Source organism: Neophocaena asiaeorientalis, unplaced genomic scaffold (assembly GCF_003031525.2).
Source record: "Neophocaena asiaeorientalis asiaeorientalis breed wild unplaced genomic scaffold, Neophocaena_asiaeorientalis_V1.1 scaffold45, whole genome shotgun sequence".
In the NCBI taxonomy this organism is placed as follows: Eukaryota; Metazoa; Chordata; class Mammalia; order Artiodactyla; family Phocoenidae; genus Neophocaena; species Neophocaena asiaeorientalis.
The window spans coordinates 9762191-9777181 of record NW_020174642.1 but is presented as its reverse complement, the minus strand read 5'-3'; the positions used below and the strand labels follow the sequence as shown (position 1 = coordinate 9777181).

The following is a 14991-nucleotide window of genomic DNA, read 5'->3' as shown; positions in this document are numbered from 1 at the left end:
GCCGCCGCTCACCTGGCGGGCGGTGCCCCAGACGGACGTGCTGCCGGCCCCGGCCCCCGCCCCGCAGGCCGCCCAGCCCCCGGTGCCGGCCGAGCAGCAGCCGCAGATGTACAGCTACTGAGTCACCCTGCAGGGACCTGGGGGAGAGAACCACGGACAGGCGGTCTGCTTCTGTTTTTATTTGAGATTTGTTTGCTGGATACCAAACAAAAGAACAAGACGCCGCACGTTGCGGTATCAGGAAGGTTGACGTAGCTTTTGCAGCGTTATCTCCAGATTCACCAACAACCATCACAGTGTGTCAGCTGAGCTCAGAAGTGACCCTGAGCAGGTCCCCCTGAGGCCCCATATGCTCTGCCTGGCAAGGCCAGGCCCCCAGGCTTCCCTCCCAGAACGCGGATGGGCGCAGGGTTTGGGAAAAGGAAACCCAGAGAGGAGCAGCACGGTAAGACCCGTATGTCACTAGGGTTGTAAGTGGCGTGTTTCGTTTCTCCCTTTAGGGCTCCGCTACTGTGTGAAAATGTAGCCGGTTTTCTCCTGTGGCTCCTGCACTTTTTTGCTAATGAGCAGATAGGAGTTCAAGTAACGTTTACCCTCTTTGAAATTTGAGCTGAGTCGAATTCGTTCTGCACCTTTGGGCCGAAACCATGTGGGAAGATGCCCTGTGGGAGCGGACGCCCCTCCTCCGGCCTTCACGAGTTCCTCTCGGGCAAGGGGTCACGTGAGGTTGCCGACCAAGGCACCTTAGTGATAGAATTCGTGAATCGATTTTCAGTATGGCTCTTTCCTTTTTTGTTTTTTTTTTAAACTTCACCTCGAGCGTACCTTGTGTGATCGAGACTGCGGAGGCCACGCCGTTCTCTGTTTTCCTCTAACACACAGAAGTCGTTTGCACTGTGGGACTGTGGGTCCACGTCCAGCTCTACGCGGCTGCCCCGATGCAGGGGCCGTGAGCCTCATGCGGCCCCCCGGAGGCTCCTCGGGGTCGTGTCTCAGGATTCTCTGCCATCCAAATGTATTTATTATGGCTGAGGCGCAGCCAGAATCCCCCGCGCTAGAGAACAGGGGAGAAATTCATGTCTTTTTTCTGTTTAAACTTCAAGCCCAAAGGTTGGTGTGTTTCAAGACCAGTTTTCTAAAAAAATGTTGAATGAGCTTGGCTCTTTCCCCAAGAAAGGTGTAGGTTTTTCTGAAATATGAAGACACTGCTGTTTCCTGCCGAGTAGTATGAAAGCAGAAAGGCCATTAGCTGATCAATAGAAGCGTCAGTGCCCCTAATGAATGAGTGAATAAACGTGCTGAGCGACGGGAGCTCTGCCCCTCCGGGGGACGCGCTTTCACGCGTGTGCGCCCGTTTCAGAAGTGGCAGGTGAGGCTCTGGACCACCAAGGTGGCAGCCAGCAGCTAGCCCTCCCACGGCGCAGCCAGGGAAACAAAGAGGCGGGCAGAGAGGCTTGATTTCTACCCCCCTGATGCTTTAACGCTGTCCAGAATGAAATGATACGTTTGTTTGCCTTACTTTGTCCTGATCGATCAATATTTGTCCCCGATCCTGCATTGTTTGGGAGGCCGTCAGTAGTGGAAAAATGAGACAGAATAACCTGACGCCGCTAGTGAGGCTTACAGACAAGCTGTTACGCAAAACGCAACGTTCTCAGCACTTCGCTTCATTCCAAATCGCAAGATTTTGAGGAGGGGGCTAGGCTTTGATTTGTGCAATACATGCTTTCGTGAACCAAGTTCATCACCCACGCAGCATGTGAAAGGGGCTTCAGGATTCGCCCTCCACACCCAGCTCACCGGTAACTCCCGACGACTCGCACCTCTGAATTGGTAGTGGGGGATTGTTTGACTTTTTAATTTATGATAATTATTTTTATGTTATTTATGTATATAATTAACTGCTTTATACATAGTAGTTTCATCAAATGAACTTGGGCTGGGGGTGATATACTTTCGAAGTATCGTCTCTGTTCTCCAAATGTAAGTGGTCCAGGTATCCGTGGAATCATCAAAAGCGCCGAGGTTCCTAAGGTATTTTCTTAAAAATCGCTGACCGTCCTTTTGCATTTGCAGAATGTAAGGGATGAACGACCAAGTAAAAAATCCAAACATGATCGAACACCCGCTAGCATTTATCTTTCATTCCCCTCCCCTACGAAACAAAGGCCTTTTAAATCACAACTTTATTTTTTTAAGAGAAGTTGTTTTTATGCTTAGAGTAAGAACGCATCAGATGTCTTTAAAGAACCTGATTTAGGTTGTGTGGCCCCAGTGTACCTCCCGCCGTTTATTTAACTACACAGATACTTAACCGTACTTCCTGTTACAATAAGTGAGGACTCTAAATAAAAATCAAATTGACTCCTGAGTTTTCTGTAGAAATATTGGGTCTAATAGGGTCACTGCCTGAGGCAAAATAGGTTCGCGTTGTCTTAAAACGGTTGCTATGAATTTGCCTATAAGACACTGGGAAGCAAAAAATAAAAAGTACTACTCAGCCAAAAGAGTTATCAGCTGTAGACTGTTTCCTGATGGAAAAGATTTACTTTTTTTTAACCGATCCCAGTGCACAGCTGTATCCATAGGAGGAAATTGGATGGAGCCGTTGTGACCACTGAGCTCTGTGAATCCCTCGGGGTTATTCTAAATTAATAAACAGAAGATGCTTGGTTTTGGCCGGTGAAGTTGTGAAGTTGTGTCATTCTGTGGCCCCTGACGGTGTGAGCCTTGCAGAGCAGGCCCCCGGGATTGCGTGTCCCTGAGGCAAGGAGGGGACGGGGGGCCCCGAGTGGGATGTGTTCCTCGTGCCGGGTGCCGCTCCACTGTGACCGACAGGGACCTGCCTTGGAGGATTCGGGGCCTGGGAGGCAGATACACGGACTTTACCGTCACAGCGGCCAGAGCTCGAGGCTCCCAGCTCGGGGCCGTGTCAGTGACTTTCCCGTTGGATTTTGAGAGGCATCAAGGCTGAGAGGTCACGTGTATTTCATGTCCCGTTAGTTTGTATAACGACAAATAAAAGTTGCCTTGAGCTGTGCTTTTCCATTGCTGGCCCTCTGCTCAGACTGCCCGGTCCAAGTAGTGGACACACTTGGTATATTTTGAGAACGGTTGTAATTCCCGTGTAGTTCAGACCCTGTGAAATGTTTGGATTATTTTAAATGACCCAAACATTGAAAATAAACAAGATACTGAGATATCAGACGCTTTCACAAGGGTTTGTTTGTTTAAAAGCAACAAAGCAGGACTTCCCTGGTGGCCCAGTGGTTGGGAGTCCGCCTGCCGATGCAGGGGACACGGGTTCGTGTCCCGGTCCGGGAAGATCCCACATGCCGCGGAGTGGCTGGGCCTGTGAGCCATGGCCGCTGAGCCTGCGCGTCCGGGGCCTGTGCTCCGCAACGCGAGAGGCCACAGCAGTGAGAGGCCCGCGTACCGAAAAAAAAAAAAAAAAAAAGCAACAAAGCAGTGGTTGTAGCATTTTTTTGTAAAGCTTAGATGGAGAGAACAGACACAAAAAAAGATGAGCAGCCAGGGAGAGGGGAGAACTTAGTAAGCAAGGCGTTCCTTAGGGCACATGGTCTGGAAGAATCCCTCATTTTATTGATCAAATAATGATATGTTCCGATTTGTTAGGAAGAGTCATCTTAAAGTTATGAAACACCTGGAGTGTCATCCGATCTTCTAAGGATTTGAATTATGAGAACCTTGTTTTAGGTACTTCAGTTGTACCTTAGAGAACACCTGATAGCAGCTAATTCTTCTGCCAGTGAATAGGGTTCACCCCCCTCAACGTCCAACCAATTGTGAGCATGTTCTTGTATGTGCAGCAAATTCCAATAGAAAGGGGGAGACTGCTGGGCCACTGGCTGCTTCCCCTTGTGGGTGTTTGCACCTGGCTTGAGCGCCCCCACATCAGGAGGTCCTAGTCCTGGAACGACAGCCAATGATCTGACCTGCGTGTGCTGCAGGCAGCAGAATTACCTGGGTGACCCGCACAACGAGCTGGCTGGGACCACCCCTCCCCCCCCCCAGAGCCCTGGTACCCTTGGACCTGAGGCTTCTCCTCCCTGAGCCGGGACCTGTGGCTCCCTGGGGTCCTACAGTCCCAGGTGCAGGCTGCTGGCATCCAGACGACACTTGAGGGCAGGCACCCCACATCCAGACTGCCTTGGCACCAAGCCTCCAGCTCTTCCTCGATGACCGGTCTGTCTGCCAACATTTGCTCCATAAGGAGGGAGACGGATCCCCCTCTCCATGGGAAGGTGTCCCTTCAATGGGACACAGACCCACCCTGAGTGTTTGCAGAGAGCCCGGCCCAGCATACTTCCCGGGGAGAGTGAGAGTGCAGGACCTGGGGCTTGGGGCCCGCTGTTTACTGTCTGTTCCACTTGGGCCTTTCAGCTCCTCCTGGGCGCAGTGCATCACCCCCTCGCGTGACCATCTGCAGCTTGCCCTCAACCCCAGGAATTGTCTCTTCCTAGTTTTAGCCACAAAACAGGGTAGCAAGATCACAAAGGAAAGAGAAGGCATGGCCGCAGTGTTGCGGGAAATGCTCTAGAAATCCAAAAGCTGCCTTGCCGGAGTCTCCAGAATGATCTGGGGCTGGGGGTGAGGGTGCTGCCGTCAGGAGCGGCCGCCGTTTCGTCTGTGCGTTGCCATCCTCTGTTCCGGGAAAGCACACAGACTCATCACCTGGATGTCGCCAAGGACCATCAAGCTCGCACGTCTGACCCCGGAGTTCATGACCCCCGGCCCCAAACCTGGCGCTCCCTGACTGTCCCCACTCACGGCCCACAGCCCTGCCCTCCACCTCGTCGCACGGGTGGGAGCCCAGAGCCATCCCACGCTTACACCCCCTGTGCCTTTGGGTCTCTCCGGGTGTCACCATCCCCATGACCACCTTCCCAGCTGACAGCCCCCCCTAAGGGGCCACCCGGCCCCCGCTCGTCCCCAGGAGTCTGTCCTCCACACGGTGGCCTCGTTGGCCCTTGTAAAGGTGTCATTCCATGTGTCACCCACGCACGAAGGTCAGCGTCCTCCAGCAGATCCTAAGTGCTCCCTGGACACGCCGATCCTTTCTGTGGCCTCGAGCCTGCAGGAGCTGCCCCGCCTCCTTCTTCCCCGTTCTCTCCCAGGGTCTCCGCACGCCCAGCGTCCTGACCCCCCGCTTGGTTAATGCTGCTTGGCCCTCAGATCGCGGCTCAAACGTCACTTCCTCAGAGATGCCTCCTGGAACCCCCCGGAAGCCCTCATTTCCCACTCTGATAGCAAAGCAAGCACAGTGCGCGCCAGTTGGCAATTACACTGGCGGTTTACTCATTCTATGAATTTGTTCCTATCTGTGCCTCCCTGCTGTTCAGTAAGTTCCGGAAGGGCGGGGACTGTGCTTCTTCTCATCATTTCATCATTTCCCCTGAGCCCCCCCACCGCCCGACAGTAAGCCTGAGCCACAGAGATTAATAGGCAGGTGTTTTTCCCAAGGGTGGCCACCAAAGCTTTGAAGCACTCCCCGGCAAAAACCCAACTTTCTTATCACTTGAAATTTCTTGTCTTCATGAGACTCTTGGAAGTCCTCCTCTCCAATAACTCGATTTTATTGATAAGATTATTAATTACTTCTTCAACTTTGTTTATTAAGTTATGATTTTTGTCCCTTGTTAGCAAATAGTAAACCATAATCAAGCCCATCGATTCTTCCTGCTTAGTGATTAATGGCAGGTGACCATTTAGCAGAAAATGGTTCTTTCTTTACAACAAGTGCCCTTCGTTACGTTAAATGATCACATAATGGAAATAGCAGTAAAGAAGACACTCATTCGACACAATCATATAGGTTTCATGTCCAACATTGTAGTACATTTTTGCAGACCCTGAAGTACATGTCAGCATGCACCCTATGGTTTTCAAAAATCATATTCCCTGGACTGCCCCCATGTATGCCAATCATCCCTACATCACTTTCTAGCATCCTTGCTGTAACAGTCTATTGGAGACACATGATGAATGGAATAGAACGATGGAAGTTTTTTTCTTTTTTTGGAGTATGATTGCTTTATGATGTTTTGTTAGTTTCTGCTGTACGACAAAGTGAATCAGCTGTATGTATACATACATCCCCTCCCTCTTGGACCTCCCTCCCATCCCCTGCCATCCCGCTGTAAATTTCTAATAAAGGCTATAGTGAAAAAAAAAAACAACCGTGCCTCGTGTTCTTAGTATCTCAGTATACTGAGCAAAGATCTTTTCACTACGGTTGGTTATCTTTTTGGTAGGTTGGACATTGATTTTTCGAGTTCTTTAGAAACAGAGCTGAAGTGCGTGCCCCTAGATTTTCAGTTTGCATACATCTCGTAAGCATCAGCAAAAACATAACTGAAAGGAGTCGTATTTAAACACCCTGCATGTCCATTTCAGATAAGAAGAGTGACAGCCCGAACTCCTGCTTGCTCGGGGCTCCACCAACGTCAGCTCAGCCAATCCCTCCAACGGCCCCCTGAGATGGCTGTCGTCTCATTGTGACATGACGTGGGGTTTCTCAAGCAAAGGGTAGACTTCACTGCCAGTGAATATCGTTAGAAAACGTTGTCTTAATGGATCTGTAACGTCACGCGTGTGGAATTGGGTTTCTTCGCTTATATTTAGAACCGTGTCCGTACTTTTGGAGACGTTGTGAATTTTTGCCTGAAGGGCCAAACAGTTCCTCTTAAGAAAAGAAGACGCCAGTGTAGCTGGCCCACACCAAGCCAGCATTCTTAGGCTTCTAAGAGCATCCCCCAGGGATTCATCAGAATGTTCCCAAAATAACCAGCGTCTGAATTGTGGCACCAAATAGTACAGAGACTTTTCTTTTTAAACAGAGGCCTATTTTTTCCTTTTTAGTTTTTACAGAATTGTATTGAAGTCTAGTTGATTTACAATGTTGTGTTAGTTTCTGCTGTACAGCAAAGTGACTCAGTTATACCTATATATATTCCTTTTCATATTCTTTTCCATTATGGTTTCTCACAGGATAGAGTTCCCTGTGCTCTACAGTAGGACCTTGTTGTGTATCCATTCTATATATAATAGTTGGCATCTGCTGACCCCAAACTCCCAATGCTTCCCTCCCCCACCCCTCCTCCCCCTTGGCAACCACAAATCTGTTCTCTATGTCTGTGAATCTGTTTCGTAGGTATGTTCACTTGTGTCGTATTTTAGATTCCACATTTAAGTGACGTCATATGGTATTTGTCTTTTTCTGTCTGACTCCCTTCACTCAGTGTGATCATCTCTACGTCCATCCATGTTGCGGCAAATGGCAAATGGCATTATTTCGTTTCTTTTTATGGCTGAGTCGTATTCCATTGCATATATGTACCACGTCTTCTTTATCCATTCATCTGTCCGTGGACAGTCAGGTTGTTTCCATGTCTTGCCTATTGTGAATAGTGCTGCTATGAACATTGGGGTGCATGCATCTTTTCAAATTATAGTTTTGTCCAGATATATGCCCAGGAGTGGGATTGCTGGATCATATGGCAGCTCTATTTTTAGCTTCTTGAGGAACATCCGTGCTGTTTTTTTCCTCTTTTTAATTGCAAATGCAACAAAACATTATGACTTTACTGGCTCCCATCCGACTGTTTGTCAGCCGTGGCTCGGCTTTCCCGCTCTGGCTGTAATTACCCTCACCCCACCCCCCATCTGCCTTCAAGGGGGTCAAAGCCTAAACAGTCTAACCGACTAGTCACCAGCCGCAGTCAGACTTCTGACTCTCCAGGGCTTACTGTCGCCTCTAGCTTGCTGTGCAAATCTACTACCACTACTACCATCAAAGCTCCTACTGGGAACCAACTCATCCCGGGCTCATCCCTGGCTCCGGTGACTCACAGCCCGGAAGAGCGTCTTTTCCTCAACTTGGGAAAAACGCACGTTTTACAGCCCTGAGCTGCCATTCGGCAACTGATTTCAAACCAAGAACAGAAACATGGCTAAACTGCCCCAGACATGATTTATTTTATTGTTAATGAGGCAAGTGGAAGAGGTTTCATAATGTAATTGTTTCTGTCTAAAAACATCTTTGTGTCGGATAATTGAGGGTATTCATTCCTGTTCTGTTTGTGGTAAACATCAAGAAGAGGGGATTATAGCCTTTTGTCTAATAGCCTCTCACTTCTTAAACCCACCAACTGACTTCTTAACCTGCCCTAGTCCTTCAGCCTTTTCTCTTCATGTTTTCTCCTCTCGGACTTGCCCCTGAACCTTCAAGGGTTTCAATTTTCCTTTTTAATTGAAGTGTAGTTCATTTACAATGTTGTCTTAATTACTGCTGTACAGCAAAATGACTCAGTTATACACATATACACTTTTTTTTTTTTTTGGCTGCGTGGGGTCTTCTTTGCTGCTGTGCACGGGCTTTCTCTAGTTGCGGCGAGCGGGGGCTACTCTCCGTTGCGGTGCGCGGACTTATTGCGGTGGCTTCTCTTGTTGCGGAGCACGGGCTCTAGAGCACGGGCTCAGTAGTTGTGGCGCACGGGCTTAGTTGCTCCATGGCATGTGGGATCTTCCCGGACCAGGGATCGAACCCGTGTCCCCTGCATTGGCAGATGGATTCTTAACCACTGCGCTATCAGGGAAAACCTAGAATAGTTTTTCACTCTTCATATTCATTTAGCGTGTTTTTGCAAATGAGTGTTTAACAGTACATCAGACTGTAGGTAGAAATGTCTTCTGAAATATTTATATTTGCTGATCCATTATCACAATTTATATTTAAAATATTGTAATTGCAATTTTATTTTGTTTTAATTATTTCTATCTGTGTTCAACTCTGCTTTCTGTGTGGGCCTCACTGGTATTTACTTTTACCTCATGTAGATTTTCAGGAAAAATATGAGTTATATTTTTAAAGAATCTTTTATTAAACCATACTTTACTAACAAGTTTATGTTTCAGTTTTTGGTGCATTTATGTTTAATTTTAGAGCATGTATTTATCAGTATTGTAGCAAATACTTTGCCAATAAGAGAATTCTATGGAGCCAGATTAGAATTCCTGGTGAGTTAGAATGCTTTGGACTTTTCCGAGAATGCACAGATCACTTTATGGAAAATTTTAAACTTACATTCAAAAAGATATGTCACTTTATAACTATGTGCTAGTCTATTCTGAAAAGGGTAAAGAATAAGTCAAGTTTCTGAATTTGATTAATTAGAGGCTACCAAAGCTGAGGAAAGAAAGACCGAGATGAATCCCTAGAGAAAATGACAAATTCATCTTAAAAAAAAAAAAAAAAAAAAAAGGACTCTTTATATTCTGAATTTCCTGGTAATGAGGTTTTTCTTTAATGGTGGTTTTCATTTTTTTGGCACCTGGCCCATGATTTGATGCTGAATCGTTTAGCATAGAAAAAGGTATGGTTTCCATAGCAACTACAATTTCTTTCTCTCAATTCCTGCCTCTGACCAAGGCAATCTGCAGTTGCTTGCAGTATTGGGGGCGCTTCATTCTCCCTGCAGCTTTGAGTGGCCAGGGAGAGCCCCTGGCAGTCAGTAGGGACCATCCAGTCTGACCTTCCCTTGTCAATGCACCAAAGGGAATAGGAAGCCAGCACGGGGTGGGGGTGGGGGGGGGCTGAGGAGGAATGGGACCCGCGGAGCCCACCCCCCATCATCGTTGAAGTAGAGACCGTCCTGGAAGTGTGGGCCCACTGGGCCTGTAGGTTAAAATATTTTAAATCACTGCTTTAACACATGCCACAGCACCCTACAAATAGCTGGGGCTTGTTGGAAACAATGTATATTTATTCAAGACAGTTGACATTCCTTTAAACATCTTTGCTACTAAATTACCTTTTAATAAGTAATGCCAATATTACGGCGGTGGCTTGCAAAGCCTTTTGTTTGGTTTTGCACATTGAAGAGGTAAAATCTTGCTTCAGATAAACCAGATTGTTTTCGCGTTTCTACCGATTTCCTTTTCGGTAGCTACGCAATCCGTCTGTTGTGCCCTGCGGTTTGTGTAAATGTCTCCTCTCTGAGACAGATGTCTCTGGAATTGTGGTTGCTGTGACAACTGGACAAAATCAAGAAGACAGCTGGACGAAAGTAACCGAGGTTGGTTGTCCGCAGGGAACACTGGTAGCAAGCCAGGAAACGTACACCTGGGAGGTGTCATACGCTTAACTATAGCACGAATCTTCTTACCAGCTTGAAGAAAAGTAAATGGGATAGTTGTTTTTCTTTAATTAAATAAGACTTGATTGAATGAATGAAAGAATGATCTTCAGTTTCAGATATGATGGAGAGGTTGAAAAACATTTCTGATTTATGTTATGCGATCTTAAAATACGAAAATGATCATATGAATTTGAGCTAATAAAATATCAAATTTTGGCTTAACATCTTACACCGATATGGAACAAAGCCAACAGAAAAGAGAAAGACAAAAGGCTATATAATTTAATATTTTCTCCATTAAATTCATAATGATGATTTATTTTAAATGCCATACCTTTCTTAAATTTAATTTTTATTTTATATTGGAGTATAGTTGATTTACAATGTTGTGTTAGTTTCAGGTGTCCAGCTAAGTGATTCAGTTATACATATGTCCATTCTTTTCCAGATTCTTTCCCCATATAGGTTATTATGGAATATTGAGTAGAGTTCCCTGTGCTCTACAGTAGGTCCTTGTTGATTATCTATTTGATAGATAGTAGTATGTATATGTTAATCCCAGACTCCTAAAAAAAAAATGGGTAGTTTTTTATGTAATAGATACAAAAGCATCTCCAGGAGCGCTTATAGAAGGCTTTGGCGTGAAAGACAGGGATCTCTCCTTGAACTCTAACCCTAGGTTGTATCGTGGCTCTCAGGGAACTGACAGCCCAATCTTGCTTTCTCCTCCGGGCTCCAGCCTGTCAATATTTACCTGGCTAAGGTGCACCTGGCTCCCAGCCCACGTACGCACTTCTGCCCCTTCTGCTCGCTATTGACTTGTACGCAGATATTAGCTGTTTGCAGAAGAAATTATTTCCACAGAAAGTGAAAGTATTTAAAATTGATCCAAAAATGGGACACTTAAAAAAAATCATTCACCTATTTTTAATGTGTAGTTAATTTAAATGTTAACATTAGTTTACTTAATTTAAATGTTAATTTTTAATTATTAGTTAAGACTAATTTAATGGTATTGGTTCATAAATTATAACAACGCAGGACACAAATAATGATGTTGATAATGGGGGAAACTGTAGGGGTGCAGGGGGACGGGAGTATATGAGAATTCTGTACTTTCTGTGTAATTTTTCTGTAAACCCAAAACTGCTCTAAAAACATGAAGTCTTAATTTTGTTAAAAGACGTACATATATGTATGTACATATAAAATAAGAGAGGTATGTATATATATGTATGTGTGTATATATGTATGTAAGTACGTACGTCTATATGTGTGTATGTATGTGTGCATTTGTGTGTGTGTGTGTGTACTTGGCATTGGTGGGAGATCAAAGTGGTTCAGCTGCCTTGGAGGACTGTCTGTCAGTATCTTTTAAAGTTAAGCGTACATCTCCCCCTCAGTTTAGCAATCCCACTCCTAGGTATTTACCCAAGAGAAATAAAATCATATGACGGGGGTGGCTCAAGGTGAGTGCCCCAACCGGGGCTGGGAGAGGAGGTGTGAGAAGTGGAGGATGCCCTACTGCCTTGTCCTCCCTGGTTTCGTTCTCTTCCGAATTTTTACTTTGTGGACCTGGAGCACATACTGCAGGCCAGTCCTGGAAGGTCCCGGTGTTCTTTCTTTGATAACTTTCCAATCTCTCCATTTCTCTCTCCTCCTTTTTTTGGAATTCCTGTGAGTTGGACGTTGGCCCTTTCCTGCTGATCTACTCTAATTTTTCCTTCCATCTTTGCCTTTTGTTGAAATCTCTGGTAGACCTCCTTGGCTTTTCAATTTTTTAGTTTTACGATTGTGTGTTAATTTCTAAGAGCTCTTTCTGGTTCTCTAGTAATCTTTCTCCCCACCGCCCCATCTTGTTCTAACTTCATAGGTGCAAATATCTTGTTCCCCTGAGATTATGTGCAGGTCTCTTGTTTTAAGTTTCCCGCGGTTTTCTCTGGACTGGCTCTGTTTCCTCTGAGTTCCCCTTTTCTGATTATTTTCTGCCTCTCACACTGGAGACGTTCCTCAAATCTCTGCCGGTCCTGCTGGTTCTTTGGGTGTGGGTAGGGCTACCTTCACCAGTCCCTTGCCCAGAGGCCCCCGAATGCCATGTGTAGAATGTGGGGTCATCTGTGTGATGGGCAGTGGGTGCGGCGGGCATGTCTGGGTGACGGTGCCCTGGGGAGGGGGTCTGGTGCAGCTGAGTGGGGAGACCCTGGTTCAGGTTCACACACGTGCACACACACAGGGTAAAGAAAAGTTCTTTAGACCTTAGGAGGGAACACAGTTTCAGAATCAAGTTTTATAAAAGTTAATTAATTTTGCCATGTATTCTGCAGTCACGCCTTTGATCTTTTCTCTGCTTCCCTCTAGACAGTTCTCGTATTCCAGCCGCATTCTTTAATAATAAATATTGACTTTGCTCTCTGCAAATTAAAAAGGAGCATTTAAAAATGCACCGTTTGTTTAAGCTTTAAATTACAAATGAAATGAGTAACCATAAAGCAGAGGTGTGTTTGAGAATAATCGAAGGATGACATTGATGGCAGTCACCTTCATCTGAGTCCTCTCCAGCTTTACAACTGCCGGTGCCTCTCCAGGTAAACTCGTGGGAACCCCGCGTGACCAGTCTCCCAGGATCGGCAGGTGGGATTTCACTCCAATACTTTCAAACGCGATGTCATTCCAGAAAGCGAATATGTTTTGTCGAACTTTAGAATGAATAGTGAAAAATACAAAATTTTGATAATCTCATCGCTGATCATGAACGGAAGTAATTGATCAGGCGGGGAGGGCTTTGGCATTTTAAGAGACTGTAAGTAAACTTTGAATGATCTATTTCACCTTTTATTCCCAGGATGGCCTAAAGGTTCACTGCAATAAATACAATGCCTCTCATTTTGGTAGAAATGGGAATTTTGTGTCTATATAAAAATAGTCGACAGAAGGTGCAGCGGAGGAGAGACCTTTGCTGTTTGGAGGAACAATCCCCGCAAATATGCACTTAGATAATGATGGATAACCAGCCCAATTTACAGCACGTTTACATTGTCTAATTTTATCAGTTTTGCTGACGACTGAGCTAATATTCCCTTTAAGTTCAGAGCTCCTTAACTTCCACTCTCTCAAAACGAAAAAACTCCACAACACTGGTAATAACAGACTCTGAATATCTCATTTGCTTTATTATTATTCCCAGAATAATAATACCCACAGCATGACTATCGGGAAAGGTCTAAGATTTTTCTCTCTTTCTCATCGCTCTTTTTGTCCTCGGGTATTTTCCCCGGGAGTGACTTTCCAATTTCCATGTTTCAAAGTCGCTTGAGATGGCTCCCCTCTGGTCAGTCAGGCCTCCAAAAGGATATACACGTGGTTTGTCCTATTTCATTTTTGACCTTTAGGGATTGCTTTTTAAAAGTTAATTTGTTTTGTAAGTGAGTGAAATATTTGCATGGTTCCAAAGTGAAACCTTTAAAACAAGGCACGTCCAAAGATGGTGGGTTTCCACCCTAGGTCTTCCTGTCCCCCCCCATCGGTATCCTTCAACGATTCTTATGGATTATTCTCATGTTGCTTATTTTTAAAATATAGATAGATAGAAGATAGATAGATGATAGACAGTTGGCGGTTGATAGATTATGATAGATGATAAATAGTTCAATGATTGCTGATTGATAGATGGATTATGCTAGATAGGTACATAGATAGTTGATAGTTGATTGATAGATTACGATGGGTAGATGACAGATAAATAGATTAAGATGGGTAGATGACAGATAGATTACGATGGGTAGATGACAGAAGTACCCAAGGAGCAGTTGATTGGTAGATGGGTTATGATGATAGATGGGTGGCTGGCTGCCTTCCTATCCCCCACCTGTCCTGGACAAGCTGTAATGCACGCTTCGCGCTTCTCTCCCCCTTGCTCTGTCCACAGAGATCTCTGTGATCGCCCAGCGCCACCCCTAGGGACCGACCTCCTGCCTCTTCCCGACTGCCAGCTACTCCTCCATGTGGATGAGTGACAATAATTCACCCAGGGCCCCATCCCTGGGCATTTGGGTTGCTTTCACTGTTTTGCTTTCACAAATTGTATAATATTTTCACAGAAATGTATTTTCAGTGGGAAAGTACACCAGATGGAATTAACAGCAGAAGTTTTCAGGGCATCACTGAAAGCCCATGAAAACAGCCCAGACAGGAAGAAAAAATACAGTCGTGCCGACGCTGGCACAGGGCAGGCAGACACGGTCCTGGGGACACGTTTGTCTGTTTAATTCCCACGATCCTGAGAAGTCGGGACCCTCAGTTCCACCTTCCTCCTTCTACAGAGGGAGAAACTGAGGCAAGAGAGCTCATTCACCCGCTGGGAGGTGGCGAGGCAGGACTGGACACCACGGGCAGCCCGACCACCACCATGCTGCCCTCTGTAGCCCCGTCTGACGGACCCTGGGGGCCAGAGCCAGGCCACGGCCACCCTCGCCTACACGGTGCCCGGCGCAAAGCTGTGCACCACGAGGTTCTGCCGAGTGACCGGCGGACCGTTTGGCTGGGAACCTGATTCGCCAGCGGCCGCCGCTGCAATTCCCACGCTCGGCCCGCAGGTGGCAGAAGTCCACCTTGCCGAGCCGCTCCCTTGAGAACTTGGTAAAGCCACCTGGGTGTGTGTGAGAAGTACCCAAGGACGATTCCTTTCCAAATAGACGTCCTGGGGAGGAAGGTCTTGGCTGGTGAGGGCTGATTTGGAGCAGCGATAGGAGAGACCCTGCAAGCGACGTGCATGCAGGACCCAGGCCCTGGGGTGGGCGTGGCTGAGGGGTGAGGGGCGAGGGGCGAGGGGCGA

At 46.4% G+C, this 14991-nt stretch overlaps 1 protein-coding gene across 1 annotated transcript in view; it reads left to right on the top strand.

The window, feature by feature from the left end:
- PRDM15 (PR/SET domain 15) overlaps window positions 1-14117 on the top strand; it is a 70120-nt gene extending 56003 nt beyond the window's left edge. Inside the window, exon 25 of the mRNA XM_024758436.1 lies at window positions 14086-14117. Within this exon, the coding sequence (XP_024614204.1) occupies window positions 14086-14117 (32 nt within the window). The remainder of the gene's footprint in view (window positions 1-14085) is intronic.
- Window positions 14118-14991: the final 874 nt, after the last annotated feature.